Here is a 16058-nt window from a genome sequence, read left to right as displayed (position 1 = left end):
CCTTCAGAATACGGTCATTGCTAATTTTAGACAAAATTGATGATGTCACACTAAGTGACATTGATTTCTACATGCCACTTTCAGCCCTATCCCTCATCTTATCAATATCCATTTGCAACTGAGATACCTCTTATCTTGCTGTCAGATGAAACTTCAACATTACTCCCTAGAGGCCTATATCCAAATTGTTCATGTCATTGAACTGAACCCAGAAGTACCAGGAACCCACTTTTAGCTATGTTTAAAAGCTGTTCTCATACTCTGCTCTCTTCATGCTATATTTCAAAACATAGAATCATAGAATCCCACTGTGCAGAAGGGGGCTGTTCGGCCCATCGAGTCTGCACCGACCACAACCCCGTGCAGGCTCTATCCCCATAACGCCATGCATTTACTCTAGCTAGTCCTCCTGACACTCCTGGGACAATTTAGCATGGCTAATCCACCTAACCTGCACATCTTTGGACTGTGGGAGGAAACCGGAGCACCCGGAGGAAACCCACGCAGACACGAGGAGAATGTGCAAACTCCACACAGACAGTGATCCAAGCCGGGAATCGAACCCAGGTTAAATTATTGTGTCAAGTATTACGTTCTATTCTATAGAAAGGATATTACATCACAAGGGTATAATGCATATTTGCCAGGATTGCGTCTGGTATGAGGAAATACAAATCCAGAGGACAGAATTCTCCCAAGTCCCTGCCAGCATGTTCGATGGTGGGCAGGGGGGAGAATAAAATGGCAGGAGGCCCAGGAATCACACCAGTGTGAATTTGCAGCGGGAAATCCGGTGGTGCCTGCCATGTGAGTTGGAAAACCCACCAGAGGCGGGCGTGAACCTTATTTGCATCCTGTTAATACGATGTGAGGCAGCAGTCCTAACCACTGTGCCACCATACCGCCCTATCATATAATATAGAAAACATAGAAAACAGAAGCAGCAGTAGACGATTCGGCCCTTTGAACGTGTTCCATCATTCATTTAGATCATGGCTGATCATCAAATTCAATATCCTGATCTCATCCTTCCCCCATATCTCTTGATCCCTTTATCCCCAAGAGCTACATCTAATTTTTTCTTGAAATCACACAACGCTTTGGCCTCAACTACTTTCTGTGGGAGTGAATTCCACACATTCACCACCCTCTGGGTGAAGAAATTTCTCCTCATGTCAGTCCTAAAAGGTCTGACCCCTTATCCGCAAACTATGACCCCTCGTTCTGGACTCCCCCACCATCAAGGACATTCGTTCAGAATCTACCTTTTCTAATCCTGTTAGAGTTTTATAAGTTTCTATGAGATCCTCTCTCACTCTTCTGAACTCCAATGACTATAATCCTAACTGATTTAGTCTCCTCATATGCCGTCACAGGAATCAGCCTGATAAACCTTTGCTGTACTCCCTCTATAGCAAGGACATCTTTCCTCGGATAAGGACACCAAAACTTCAGGTGTGGCCTTACCAACGCCTGATACAATTGCAGTAAAACATCCTTATTCCTCTATTTGAATTCTGTTGCTATGAAGGTCAACATACCATTTGTCTTCTATACTGAAGGGAATGAGCAAACATTAACTTATTCTGGCAAATTAAGTGGACATCTATTACGTTAGTACTGGAACCTCATGCCATTCCATATATTTGAATGCTGTGTCTCTCAGCGAGATTTTTAAAAATTCATTCCTGGGACATGGGCGTCGCTGACTGGCCAGCATTTATTGTGTGGAGATGCCGGCGTTGGACTGGGGTAAACACAGTAAGAAGTTTAACAACACCAGGTTAAAGTCCAACAGGTTTATTTGGTAGCAAAAGCCACACAAGCTTTCGAGGCTCTAAGCCCCTTCTTCAGGTGAGTGGGAATTCTGTTCACAAACAGAATTTATAAAGACACAGACTCAATTTACATGAATAATGGTTGGAATGCGAATACTTACAACTAATCCAGTCTTTAAGAAACAAAACAATGGGAGTGGAGAGAGCATCAAGACAGGCTAAAAAGATGTGTATTGTCTCCAGACAAGACAGCCAGTGAAACTCTGCAGGTCCACGCAACTGTGGGAGTTACAAATATTGTGGCATGAACCCAATATCCCGGTTGAGGCCGTCCTTGTGTGTGCGGAACTTGGCTATCAGTTTCTGCTCAGCGACTCTGCGCTGTCGTGTGTCGCGAAGGCCACCTTGGAGAACGCTTACCCGAATATCAGAGGCCGAATGCCCGTGACCGCTGAAGTGCTCCCCAACAGGAAGAGAACAGTCTTGCCTGGTGATTGTCGAGCGGTGTTCATTCATCCGTTGTCGCAGCGTCTGCATAGTTTCCCCAATGTACCATGCCTCGGGACATCCTTTCTTGCAGCGTATCAGGTAGACAACGTTGGCCGAGTTGCAAGAGTATGTACCGTGTACCTGGTGGATGGTGTTCTCACGTGAGATGATGGCATCTGTGTCGATGATCCGGCACGTCTTGCAGAGGTTGCTGTGGCAGGGTTGTGTGGTGTCGTGGTCACTGTTCTCCTGAAGGCTGGGTAGTTTGCTGCGGACAATGGTCTGTTTGAGGTTGTGCGGTTGTTTGAAGGCAAGAAGTGGGGGTGTGGGGATGGCCTTGGCGAGATGTTCGTCTTCATCAATGACATGTTGAAGGCTCCGGGGGAGATGCCGTAGATACGGCATCTCCTCCGGAGCCTTCAACATGTCATTGATGAAGACGAACATCTCGCCAAGGCCATCCCCACACCCCCACTTCTTGCCTTCAAACAACCGCACAACCTCAAACAGACCATTGTCCGCAGCAAACTACCCAGCCTTCAGGAGAACAGTGACCACGACACCACACAACCCTGCCACAGCAACCTCTGCAAGACGTGCCGGATCATCGACACAGATGCCATCATCTCACGTGAGAACACCATCCACCAGGTACACGGTACATACTCTTGCAACTCGGCCAACGTTGTCTACCTGATACGCTGCAAGAAAGGATGTCCCGAGGCATGGTACATTGGGGAAACTATGCAGACGCTGCGACAACGGATGAATGAACACCGCTCGACAATCACCAGGCAAGACTGTTCTCTTCCTGTTGGGGAGCACTTCAGCGGTCACGGGCATTCGGCCTCTGATATTCGGGTAAGCGTTCTCCAAGGCGGCCTTCGCGACACACGACAGCGCAGAGTCGCTGAGCAGAAACTGATAGCCAAGTTCCGCACACACAAGGACGGCCTCAACCGGGATATTGGGTTCATGTCACAATATTTGTAACTCCCACAGTTGCGTGGACCTGCAGAGTTTCACTGGCTGTCTTGTCTGGAGACAATACACATCTTTTTAGCCTGTCTTGATGCTCTCTCCACTCCCATTGTTTTGTTTCTTAAAGACTGGATTAGTTGTAAGTATTCGCATTCCAACCATTATTCATGTAAATTGAGTCTGTGTCTTTATAAATTCTGTTTGTGAACAGAATTCCCACTCACCTGAAGAAGGGGCTTAGAGCCTCGAAAGCTTGTGTGGCTTTTGCTACCAAATAAACCTGTTGGACTTTAACCTGGTGTTGTTAAACTTCTTACAGCATTTATTGCCCATCCATAGTTGCCCTTGTACAGACGGCAGTTGAAAGTCAACCACATTGCTATGGCTCTGGAGTCACATGTAGGCCAGACCAGGTAAGGATGACAGATTTCCTTCCCTAAAGGACATTAGTGAACCAGATGGGTTTTTCTGGCAATCGGCAATGGTTTCATGGTCATCAGTAGATTCATAATTCCAGATTTTTTTATTGAATTCAAATTCCACCATCTGCCGTGGCGGGATTTGAACCCGTGACCCCAGAACATTTGCTGAGTTTCTGGATTAATAGTCCAGCAATAATACCACCAGGCCATCACCTCCTAAAGGTAAGGGAGGAGCAGCGCATTAGGAGGTATAACTTCGTGATATCCATATTTTAACCGTATCTGTGGGTTCACCAAAAGGGCATTTTTTGTAATAGTTTGAACGATCAGGCGTTCATGCATAACTGATACATGTAATATAGAACAACTCTTATTGTATACTGATGCAGAATGTAAGAAAATCATGGTTAATACACAACGACTAAAAACTAATAAAACGTTATTTCTTGCAGCCGTTCATCTCCTGAAGGACAAAGTTTTCGGTCTGTTGAAACTGAAAAACCAGTCCTTCGACAAAGGTCTCAATCACAGCCGGCACAATGTCATGAATCTGAGGAGGATGATGATGATTATGAAAATGTAAGAACGTGCTTTTCTTTTGTGAATACCCTCCACTCGCTGGTTGTAATCAATGGGCACTCCATCAATATTTATTCCCCCAGTTCCCTACCCAATGGCTCAGATTAGAGCACAGCAGAGTGTGTTGGACAACAAGAGATAAAAAACACTGTTTGAATTATATTGTTACTTTTAAAATATTTAATGTCGAAATGCTACTGTTCCTATTATCTATATGTTGGAGTTTGAGTGTGAAGTGAAATATTTATTTCCCATCTCTTATCTCTGTGCATGTCACAATATTTTATTGTTTTTAATCTGTAAATAGTGACTTTTGATAATATTGGCCTCCTTGTATAAAACATTATCAAATTATCAAAACGTTAGTGTTTCATAATGAATTATATTGTCAAATACGACTGTTATTTTGCACGAGCAATAGCTGTGTAATGGTAATGAGATGATTGGTTAATTTTTTTGGTGACTTTGCTCGAGGAAGAAATGTTGGTTAGGACATCAGGCAATCTTTTTTCTCCTTTACAATTAGTACCGTAGGATCTTTAACATCCACTGGAAAAGGAAGGTGACCATTGTTTAACGTCTCATCTGATATTTGGGGTGAATTTTACCGTTCCCCCCCCCCCCCTCCCCCCGCCACGGGAATCGGAGTGGGCGGGAAGCGGACCATGCATGGAAAGGTCCGGTGACCTCGGGCGAGATTTTCTGGTTTCGGGGCGAGACCGGCCGGAAAATCCCGCTTGTGATCTTAAACTGCCCTTAATTATTTTATCCTTCCTATACCTTTATTGCATTGAAATCCAATGTTCATTGCACACTCATTCTTTCCTGCCATCTTGTTTCAGTAGAATCCCTTACCTTCCTCAGTCTTCACTTTTTTTTTACAATGTTCAGGCAAAAATTTAAATTGAACAGAACTTTATTTTTTTACCCAGTCTTGGTGACCTGCACTGCCTTAGTCCTTTGCTTTGGATTCTGAATTTTAAAGCATTGTATTTTGTGCCAATTAAGAGAATCAGAAATTTGTTGCCATATTAAATTCCTAAAATGTGCAAACGGTTGCATTTAATTTTGAGTATTGGGAAGTATTTATGGAGCAACTAGAAAGGAGTGACAGAGGTTAGCAAATAGTGGCCTCTGGTGGAATTATCTAGCAATAATGGGGAGGAGGAATCTGAAGTAAGCATGCTCAGGGAGAGGGGAAGGATGAACTATTGCTGTTGGGTAATAACATTTGCAGTATAGACAATTTACAGAAAATCACAGCTAATTTATTGTAAAACCACATGATCAAAATGTTTCAAGATTTGAAATATTAGGGCTATGTTGTCATAGAATCGTGGAATGATACAGCACAGACGGAGGCCATTGTGCCCATTGCACCTGTTCTTTGAAAGGGCGATCCAATTCATCCCACTCTCCTGCTCTTTGCCCAAAGTTCCAGACAGAGCAAGAGTAGGAAGGCAGTGCAGGGGTCCCCTGCGGTCATCTCCCTCCAAATCAGATATACCGTTTTGGATACTATTGGGGGAGATGGCTCACCAAGGGAAGATGGCAGCAGCCAGGCTCATGGCACCGTGGCTGGCTCTGCTGCACAGGAGGGCAGGATAAAGAGTGGCAGAGCAATAGTGATAGGGGAATAGACAGGCGTTTCTGCAGCCACAAACAAGACTCCAGGATGGTATATTGCCTCCTTGGTGCAAGGGTCAAGGATCTCTCGGAGCGGTTGCAGGATATTCTGGAGGGGGAGGGTGAATAGCCAGGTGTCGTGGTGCATATAGGTAAAAAACGGGATGAGGTCCTACAAGCTGAATTTAGGGAGTTAGGAGTTAAACTAAAAAGTAGGACCTCAAAGGTAGTAATGTCAGGATTGCTAACAGTGCCATATGCTAGTCAGAGTAGGAATGTCAGGATAGCTAAGATGAATACATGGTTTGAGGGATGGGTGCAAGAGGGAGGGATTCAAATTCCTGGACATTAGAACGGGTTCTGGGGGAGGTGGGACCAGTACAAATCGGACGGTCTGCACCTGGGCAGGACTGGAACCAATGTCTTGGGGGAGTGTTTGCTTGTGCTGTTGGGGAGGATTTAAAATAATGTGGCAGGAAAATGGGAATTGATGCAGGGAGTCAGAAGGAAGTTAAGTGTGGACAGAAACAAAGGCACTAAGGGGAAAAGTGAAAAGCAGAGAAACCAAAGTCAAAAATCAAATAGGGCCACAGTACAGAGTACTGAGACTGTGGAGAACTCTGTGAATGGGTTCAGTAAGGCTAAGAGAAATAAAACACAGGGAGAGTGTACAAAACATTACAGGACAGATGGTCTGAGGTGTCTTTGCTTTAATGCAAGGAGCATGACAGGTAAGGCGGATGAACTTAAAGCTTGGATTATTACATGTAACTATGATGTTGCGACAATTACGGAGACTTGGATGGAAGAAGGGCATGACTGGCAGCTTAGCATTCCAGGATTTAGATGCTTCAGGTGAGATAGGGAGGGTGACAAAAGAGATGGGGCTGTTGCTTTATTGATTAGTGAGAATCTCACAGCTATACAGAGGGAAGACATGTTGGTGGGACCATGCAGTGAGGCCATATGGGTAGAACTCAGGAACAAAAGTGGTGCAATCACACTGTTGGGGTTGTATTACAGACCTCCCAACAGCCAGCATGAAATGGAGGAACTGATTTGTCAGCAGATTATGGGAAGATGTAAACACAACAGGGTTGATGTGATGGACAGTTTTAACTTTCCCAACATAGATTGGGATTCCTTTAGTGCCATGAAATTGGATGGGGCAGAGTTAGTTCAGTGTGTCCAAGAGTGCTTCTTGAGGCAATATATAGATCGTCCAACTTGGGAAGGGGCTATCTTAGACCTGGTTCTGGGAAACGAGCCCGGACAGGTGATTGATGTCTCAGTGGGGGACCATTTTGAGAACAGAGATCACAATTCTGTAAGTTTAAAGATACTTGTAGATAAGTATAGAAGTAGTCCCAGAGTGAAAGTACTAAACTGGGGAAAGGCTGACTATGACAGTATTAGGCAGGAGCTAGAGAATGTAGACTGGGGCCGGCTGTTTGAGGGTAAATCCACATCTGATATGTGGGAGTCTTTTAAAAGTCAAACAAGTGGCGCTTCTCGGCCTTTTGGCTAAGATCAAGTGTAGTATCGGATCCGCACTTGGTTGAGGTCATGAGGTTACGCTGAGTCTTCATATGTTTCATATGAAGCAATTTTTAAAAGCGGCATCTCGGCCTTTTGGCTAAGATGCAAATGAGCTCAAGTCTTGGAGGAGGATCCTCCCCCTTCTCCAATCAGCTTGACTCATGTAGATCAGGCCCAGGACAGGGTGGCTTAGTCACCCACCCTGTCTTGTCAGCCTGGATCGGAAATGTCTCAACTTGTTGAGACTCTGAATTGGATTTGATCTGATTGAATTGGAAAAGTATTTTAAAAAAGTCAAACAAGTGGCTCCAAAGGGTTTCTTCGCTTCTCGGCCTTTTGGCTAAGATCAAGTGTAGTATGGATCGCCTGCACTTGGTTGAGGTCATTAGGTTACACTGAGGCTTCATGTGTTTCATATGAAGCAATTTTTAAAAGCGGCATCTCGGCCTTTTGGCTAAGATGCAAATGAGCTCAAGTCTTGGAGGAGGATCCTCCCCCTTCTCCAATCAGCTTGACTCATGTAGATCAGGCCCAGGACAGGGTGGTTTTGGTCTCCCGTCCTGTCTTGTCAGCCTGGATCTGAAATGTCTCAACTTGTTGAGACTCTGAATTGGATTTGATTTGATTGAATTGGAAAAGTATTTTTAAAAAGTCAGTTCTCGGCCTCTTCTCGGCCTTTTGGCTAAGATCAAGTGTGGTCTGCTGATGCTGCACTTGGTTGAGGTCATTGGGTTGCATTTAAGCTTCATTTTCATATGAAGCAATTTTTAAAAGCGGCATCTTGGCCTTTTGGCTAAGATGCAAATGAGATCAAGCCTTGAAGAAGGAAACCTCCGCCTACTCCAATCAGCTTGGCTCATGTAGATCAGGCCCAAGACAGGGTAGGGGTTGCATACCCTGTCTTGTCAGCTTGGATCGGAAATGTCTCAACTTGTTGAGACTCTGAATTGGACTTGATTTAATTGAATTGGAAAAGTATTTTTAAAAAGTCAGTTCTCAGCCTTTTGGCTAAGATCAAGTGTAGTATGGATAGGATGCTGCGCCTGGTTGAGGTCATTAGGTTACATTTTAGCTTCATTTGAAGCAATTTTTAAAAGCGGCATCTCGGCCTTTTGGCTAAGATGCAAATAAGATCAAGCCTTGGAGGAGGAGGACCTGCACCTACTCCAATCAGCTTGGCTCATGTAGATCAGGCCTAAGACAGGAGGCATACCCTGTCTTGTCAGCTTGGATCGGAAATGTCTCAACTTGTTGAGACTCTGAATTGGACTTGATTTGATTGAATTGGAATAAAAAAAATTTTAAAGTCAGTTGTTAACAGGACAAGTATGTCCCTGTAAAAATGAAGGAAAAAGATGGCAAGATTCGGGAACCTGGATGAAAGAGCGATTGTGAGCTTAGTGCAAAAGAAGAAGGAAGCACAAATAAATTTCAGAAAATTGAAAACGGACAAGGCTCTTGAAGAATTCATGATAGCAGGAAAGAACTTAAACAGGAACTTAGGAGGGCAAAAAAGAGCCATGAAATGTCCTTGGCAGGTAGGATTAAGGAGAATTCCAAGGCTTTTTATGCGTATATAAGGAGGAAGAGGGTAACTAAGGTGAGGGTAGGTCCACTCAAGGACAGTGGAGGGAATTTGTGTGTGGAGCCAGATGAGGTGGGTGAGGTCCTTAACAAGTATTTTGCATCAGTGGGCCTGTTTTTACCAAAACTTGGCGCGAAATAGCGGTTAAAGTTGGGCGTTGGGCCTATACCGGGATCTGCACCCGATTCCGAGCAGATCACGGCTTTACAGACACCTGATTCTGGCGCGGGTCTGGCGGGCGCCCGAATCGGGCGGCCCGACGATTTAAATGCATTTGCATGCATTTAAAACGACTTAGTGAACCGCACGCCCAACTCTACCGCCAAATCCCACTTTACCGTCTTCTGGCCCGATCCGCGTCCGCGCTGTTACCAACCTGCAAAATAAAAGTCTGAAGTCGCCGCTGCAGCCTCCAGAGAGCGGGGTCAGAGACTGCAACGGCTCTCTGACCCAGGTCATCCTCTGGTCGGGGCGGGAGGGGGGTGGGAGGAGGAGAGGGGGTGTGACCGATCATCCCCTGGGGGGAGGGGTGGGAGGGGAGGGGGTGTGACCGATCATCCCCTGGGGGGGGTGTGGAGAGAGGGTGTGACGTCTCATCCTCCGGCGGGGGTTGGGGGGGGGGGGGGGGGGGGGGGAGGAGAGGGGGTGTGACGTCTCATCCTCTGGTCAGGGGGGTTCCGCTGCCTGTCTGCGGCCGATCCCTCCTGGCACCATCACTGGTTCACTACCAGCCACAGCCATCTCTCCCGCTCTCTCGCACCTGCAGGGAAGAGTAATCTGTGGCTGGTAGTGAACCAGTGATGGTGCCAGGAGGGATCGGTCGCAAACAGGCAGCGGAACCCCCCCCCCCAACCAGAGGATGATACGTCACGAACCCCCAGGGGATGATCGGTCACACCCCCTCCCACCGCCCCAGAGGATGAGACGTCACACCCCCTCCCCTCTCCATCACCCCCCCCCAGGGGATGAGATGAGGCGTCACACCCCCTCCCCTCCCAACCCCTCCCCCCCGACCAGAGGATGACCGTCAGAGAGCCGCTCTCTCCGCTTTCTGCTTTTTTTTTCGTGCCTGGACGCGCTGTCAGATTTTTTTCGAACTGCGCATGCGCAGTTCAGGGCTCCGATCGGTCTGCCAGCACTAAGCCCCGCCCACAGCGTGGATCGGGCCGGAGCCGGCAAAAGAGGATTCCAGGCGCGGATCTATTTGACGCCCAGATCCGGCACTTAGACTCAAAATGGTAAAATTCCCCCCAGTATTCACAAAGGAGAAGGATGTGGTGGATGGTGAGTGTAGAAAGGAGAATGTTGACATTCTCATCAAGTCATAGAGTCATAGAAGTTTACAGCATGGAAACAAGCCCTTCAGCCCAACTTGTCCATGCCGCCCTTTTTTTTTTAAACCTCTAAGCTAATCCCAATTGCCCACATTTGGTCCCTATCCCTCTATACCCATCTTATTCATGTAACTATCTAAATGCTTTTTAAAAGACAAAATTGTATCCGCCTCTACTACTACCTTTAGAACATAGAACATTACAGCGCAGTACAGGTCCTTCGGCCCTCGATGTTGCGCCGACCAGTGAAACCAATCTAAAGCCCATCTAACCTACACTATTCCAATCTCATCCATATGTTTATCCAATAACCATTTGAATGCTCTTAATGTTGACGAGTCTATTACTGCTGCAGGCAGGGCATTCCACGCCCTTACTACTCTCTGAGTAAAGAACCTACCTCTAATATCTGTCCTATATCTATCACCCCTCAATTTAAAGCTATGTCCCCTAGTGTTAGCCATCACCATCCGAGGAAAAAGGCTCTCACTATCCACCCTATCTAATCCTCTGACCATCTTGTATGCCTCTATTAAGTCACCTCTTAACCTTCTTCTCTCTAACGAAAACAACCTCAAGCCCCTAAGCCTTTCCTCATACTATTTTCCCACCATACCAGGCAACAACCTGGTAAATCTCCTCTGCACCCTTTCCAACACTTCCACATCCTTCCTATAATGCGGCGACCAGAACTGTACGCAATACTCCAAGTGCGGCCGCACCAGAGTTTTGTACAGTTGCAACATGACCTCCTGGCTCCGAAACTCAATCCCTCTACCAATAAAAACTAACACACCGTACGCCTTCTTAACAACCCTATCAACCTGGGTGCCAACTTTCAGGGATCTATGCACATGGACACCCAGATCCCTCTGTTCATCCACACTACCAAGTATCTTACCATTAGCCCAGTATTCTGTATTCCTGTTACTCCTTCCAAAGTGAATCACTTCGCACTTTTCCGCATTAAACTCCATTTGCCACCTCTCAGCCCAGCTCTGCAGCTTATCTATGTCCCTCTGTAACCTGCCACTTCCCTCCGCACTGTCTACAATTCCACCGACTTTAGTGTCATCCGCAAATTTACTAACCCATCCTTCTATGCCCTCATCCAGGTCATTAATAAAAATGACAAACAGCAGTGGCCCTAAAACAGATCCTTGCGGTACACCACTAGTAACTGAACTCCAGGATGAATATTTCCCATCAACCACCACCCTCTGTTTTCTTCCAGCTAGCCAATTCCTGATCCAGACCACTAAATCACCCTCAATCCCATGTGTCCGTATTTTCTGCAAAAGCTTACCATGGGGAACCTTATCAAATGCTTTGCTGAAATCCATATACACCACATCAACCGCTTTACCCTCATCCACCTCTTTGGTCACCTTCTCAAAGAACTCAATAAGGTTTGTGAGGCACGACCTACCCTTCACAAAACCATGCTGACTATCCCTAATCAAATTATTCCTTTCCAGATGATTATAAATCCTATCTCTTATAATCCTTTCCAATACTTTGCCCACAACAGAAGTAAGGCTCACCGGTCTATAATTACCAGGGTTGTCTCTACTCCCCTTTTTGAACAAGGGGACAACATTTGCTATCCTCCAGTCTTCTGGCACTGTTCCAGTAGACAATGACGACCCAAAGATCAAAGCCAAAAGCTTTGCAATCTCCTCTCTAGCCTCCCAGAGAATCCTAGGATAAATCCCATCCGGCCCAGGGGACTTATCTATTTTTACCATTTCCAGAATTGCTGACACCTCCTCCCTATGAACCTCAATCCCATCCAGTCCAACAGCCTGCATCTCAGTACTCCCCTCGACGCTGTCCCTCTCCAGTGTGAACACTGACGAAAAATATTCATTTAGTGCCTCTCCTATCTCTTCAGACTCCACGCACAACTTCCCACTCCTGTCCTTGACTGGCCCTAATCTTACCCTAGTCATTCTTTTACTCCTGACATACCTATAGAAAGCTTTAGGGTTTTCCTTGATCCTACCTGCCAAAGACTTCTCATGTCCCCTCCTGGCTCTTCTTAACTCTTTCTTTAGGTCCTTCCTGGCTAACTTGTAACTTTCAAGCTCCCTAACTGAGCCTTCACGTCTCATCCTTACATAAGTCTCCTTCCTCTTCACAAGAGATTCAACCTCCTTAGTAAACCACGGTTCCCTCACACATCTGCTTCCTCCCCGCCTGACAGGTACATATTTATCAAGGACGCATAGTCGCTGTTCCTTGAACAAGTTCCACATTACAATTGTGCCCATCCCCTACAGTTTCCTTCCCCAACCTATGCCAGCTAAATCTCACCTAATCGCATCATAATTTCCTTTCCCCCAGCTATAACTCTTGCCCTTTGGTATATACCTATCCTTTTCCATAGCTAAGGTAAACGTAATTGAATTGTGGTCACTGTCACCAAAGTGCTCACCTACCTCCAAATCTAACACCTGGCCTGGTTCATTACCCAGTACCAAATCCAATGTGGCCTCGCCTCTTGTTGGTCTATCTACATACTGTGTCAGGAAGCCTTCCTGCATGCATTGGACAAAAACCGACCCCTCCAAATTACTCGAACTATATCTTGTCCAGTCAATATTTGTAAAGTTAAAGTCCCCCAGTACAACTACCCTGTTACTTTCGCTCCTATCCAGAATCATCTTTGCAATCTTTTCCTCTACATCTCTGGAACTTTTCAGAGGTCTATAAAAAACTCCCAACAGGGTGACCTCTCCTTTCCTGTTTCTAACCTCAGCCCAAACTACCTCAGTAGACGAGTCCTCAACAAAAGTCCTTTCTGCCACCATAATACTGTCCTTGACTAACAATGCCACACCTCCCCCTCTTTTACCACCTTCCCTGCACTTACTGAAACATCTAAACCCTGGAACGTGCAACAACCATTCCTGTCCCTGCTCTATCCATGTCTCCGAGATGGCCACAACATCGAAATCCCAGGTACCAACCCATGCTGCAAGTTCACCCACCTTATTCCGATGCTCCTGGCGTTGAAGTATACACACTTCAAACCACCTTCCTGCCTGCCAGTACACTTCTGCGACCCTGAAACCTCATCCATGACCTCACTACTCTCAACCTCCTGTACACCGGAGCTACAATTCAGGTACCCCCCCCCCCCTGCTGAATTAGTTTAAACCCTCCCGAAGAGCATTAGCAAATTTCCCCCCCAAGATATTGGTACTCCTCTGATTCAGGTGCAGACCATCCTGTTTGTAGAGGTCCCACCTACCCCAGAAAGAGCCCTAATTGTCTCGGTATCTGAAACCCTCCCTCCTGCACCATCCCTGTAACCACGTGTTCAACTGCTCGATCTCCCTATTCCTCTCCTCACTATCACGTGGCACGGGTAACAAACCAGAGATAACAACTTTGTTTGTTCTAGCCCTAAGCTTCCACCCCAACTCCCTGAATTTCTGCCTTACATCCCCACCCCTTTTCCTACCTATGTCTTGAGTACCTATGTGAACCACAACTTGGGGCTGGTCCCCCTCCCCCTTAAGGATTTCAAAAACACGATCCGAGACATCGTGGACTCTGGCTCCTGGGAGCCAGAGTCCTCCAAAGACTGTAACTATCCTTATCATTGTTTACTACATTTCTGACATTTTGTGACATTTGAAAATTTTGAATTTATGCTTTGCATACCCAAGTCCAGATCTTTCATGGAAAAATAGCAGTGATCTGAATTGCCACTTTCCCCAGTGCAGACAGGAATGGGCAATAATTCTTGTCAATGGTGCCCCCATCCCAAAACGAAAAAAAAATTAAAAGAGCAATGGTCCGAATATAAATCTCTAAGAAAGGCCACTGCATATCTCTAATCTAAAAAGCTATTATCCCTTACTCCCTGCTTTCTGTCCTTTGGCCAATTTTCTATCCACATTGTCACGTTCCCTTTATTCCCATGAGCTTTAACTTTTCTTACTAATCTATTATGTGCTACTTTTAAAAATGTCTTTTGAATATAGATATACACATCAGCTACATCACCCTCCTCAACCATCTCTGTTACTTCAGCAGAAAGCTCAATCAAATTAGTCATTCATTGCCCATCCCTGACTGCACTGGAGAAAGTGGCAATTGGGACCATGGCTCTTTTAGTTGTTTTTTCTTTTGAGATTCGCCTTAAACAAATCCATGATGATCTTCATTTAGTAATCTTCATAATTTTCCAAGTGCCAATTATATTTGTCCCAAATGGTTGCCTCGAAAGGTTTCCCCATGACGTTAGGCTGACTGACCTATACTTGTTTGATTTATCTCTCTCCTTTTTTACAATTCTCCAGGCCTCTGGCATCACCCCCTTATCTAAGCAGTGCAGGATTATGGCCAGAGCCTTCATAATGTTCAACCATACTTTTCTCAGTAACCCAGGATTCACCCAATCCAAACTGGATCACTCTTCTACTTTTGAGAGGGTAAATTAAAGTGTTCTGGAAAGATTGTGTCCTTATACTTCATTTGCTGTAAAGCATTTTGGGATATCCAATGTAATTAATGCTATATAAATGCAAGTCCATCTAATAATGCTGTCATGGTTAGTTTACAATTATCATTTTGTTTTATGGACCAGCATTTAGGACTGTTGCATTTGTTGATGTGAAGGAATAGAACAGTTTTCACTTGGTCCATCCAGTGTCAATATCAAGCACTCCCACACCAGGTGATCCACAGCTAGTGATCACATTTCTTTGGTTGCTAAAGCTTTGAGCTATGTGGTGGTGAACAAGAAATACCAACTTTTTTCCTTTCATTTGCCCTGTAAAGTATTTTGAGATGTCCCTTTTTACGAGGAGAGCACTATAGATGTGTAAACCATTGAGGTAAAGAAAGAACTTGTACTTACATGAGGGCTGCTCTGACAATACAGCTTTTCCTCACCAAAAAACGGATCCGAAACTCTCCCGTTTGCACGCTCATTCTGGACATGGAATTTTTTTCGTATGGCCGCCCCCATGGTGACAAACTCCCACACTTGAACAGTATCATATTGCCATATTAGCTCAGATACTAGCGACTGCCTAAAATAGGTGCTGGCGCAATAAACCTGCTAAATAAGATCACTTTTGTGTCATTGGTTTGCCCTGAAATTAGCAAGTAAACGGCAGGATTACAAGGTCTAAATGCTTCCTAAGCAGCCATCAAAAAGGTAGGTTTCATTAAAAAAAAAATCTTACCTTAACATGACTTATTCCAGACCTAAAAGCTGACCCAAAGCACTATGTTCCAGTTAAACATAGAAACTAGAAGCAGGAGTAGGCCATTCAGCCCTTCGAGCCTGATCCACCATTCATCTTGATCGTGGCTGATCAACGAATTGAATATCCTGATTTCCCCCTTCCTCCCATATCCCTTGATTCCTTTAGCCCCAGGAGCTATATCTAATTTCTTCTTGAAATCAAACAACGTTTTGGCCTCAACTACATTCTGTGGTAGTGAATTCCACAATTCTAGTTGTGGTGTTGCTGGTCCACCAGGGTAATCAAGGAGGCTGCACAGAAAAGCAGTTGAACAAAAAGGTTTAAATGGATGAAAATCTTAGACTGAATTGTCACATTTGTTTATTCACTAACAATTTCATTGCTTGGTTTGATCATAGGTACCGCTGCCGTCTTCTGTATTTGTGAATACAACGGAATCCAATGATGTTGAAAGGTAATTATTAATTAAACTAATAAATATAGATATATTACCAATC

At 45.2% G+C, this 16058-nt stretch overlaps 1 protein-coding gene across 1 annotated transcript in view; it reads left to right on the top strand.

Moving 5' to 3' along the window:
• sh3bp2 (SH3-domain binding protein 2) overlaps positions 1 to 16058 on the top strand; it is a 156083-nt gene that overhangs the window by 135875 nt on the left and 4150 nt on the right. The window contains exons 9-10 of the mRNA XM_078215191.1: positions 4123 to 4249; positions 15960 to 16015. Coding sequence (XP_078071317.1) covers positions 4123 to 4249; positions 15960 to 16015 — 183 coding nt within the window. The remainder of the gene's footprint in view (positions 1 to 4122; positions 4250 to 15959; positions 16016 to 16058) is intronic.

The sequence above is a fragment of the Mustelus asterias genome, chromosome 6 (assembly GCF_964213995.1).
Source record: "Mustelus asterias chromosome 6, sMusAst1.hap1.1, whole genome shotgun sequence".
Lineage (NCBI taxonomy): Eukaryota > Metazoa > Chordata > Chondrichthyes > Carcharhiniformes > Triakidae > Mustelus > Mustelus asterias.
The sequence above is the reverse complement of the archived record's forward strand: the minus strand, read 5'-3'. Positions and strand labels throughout refer to the sequence as shown.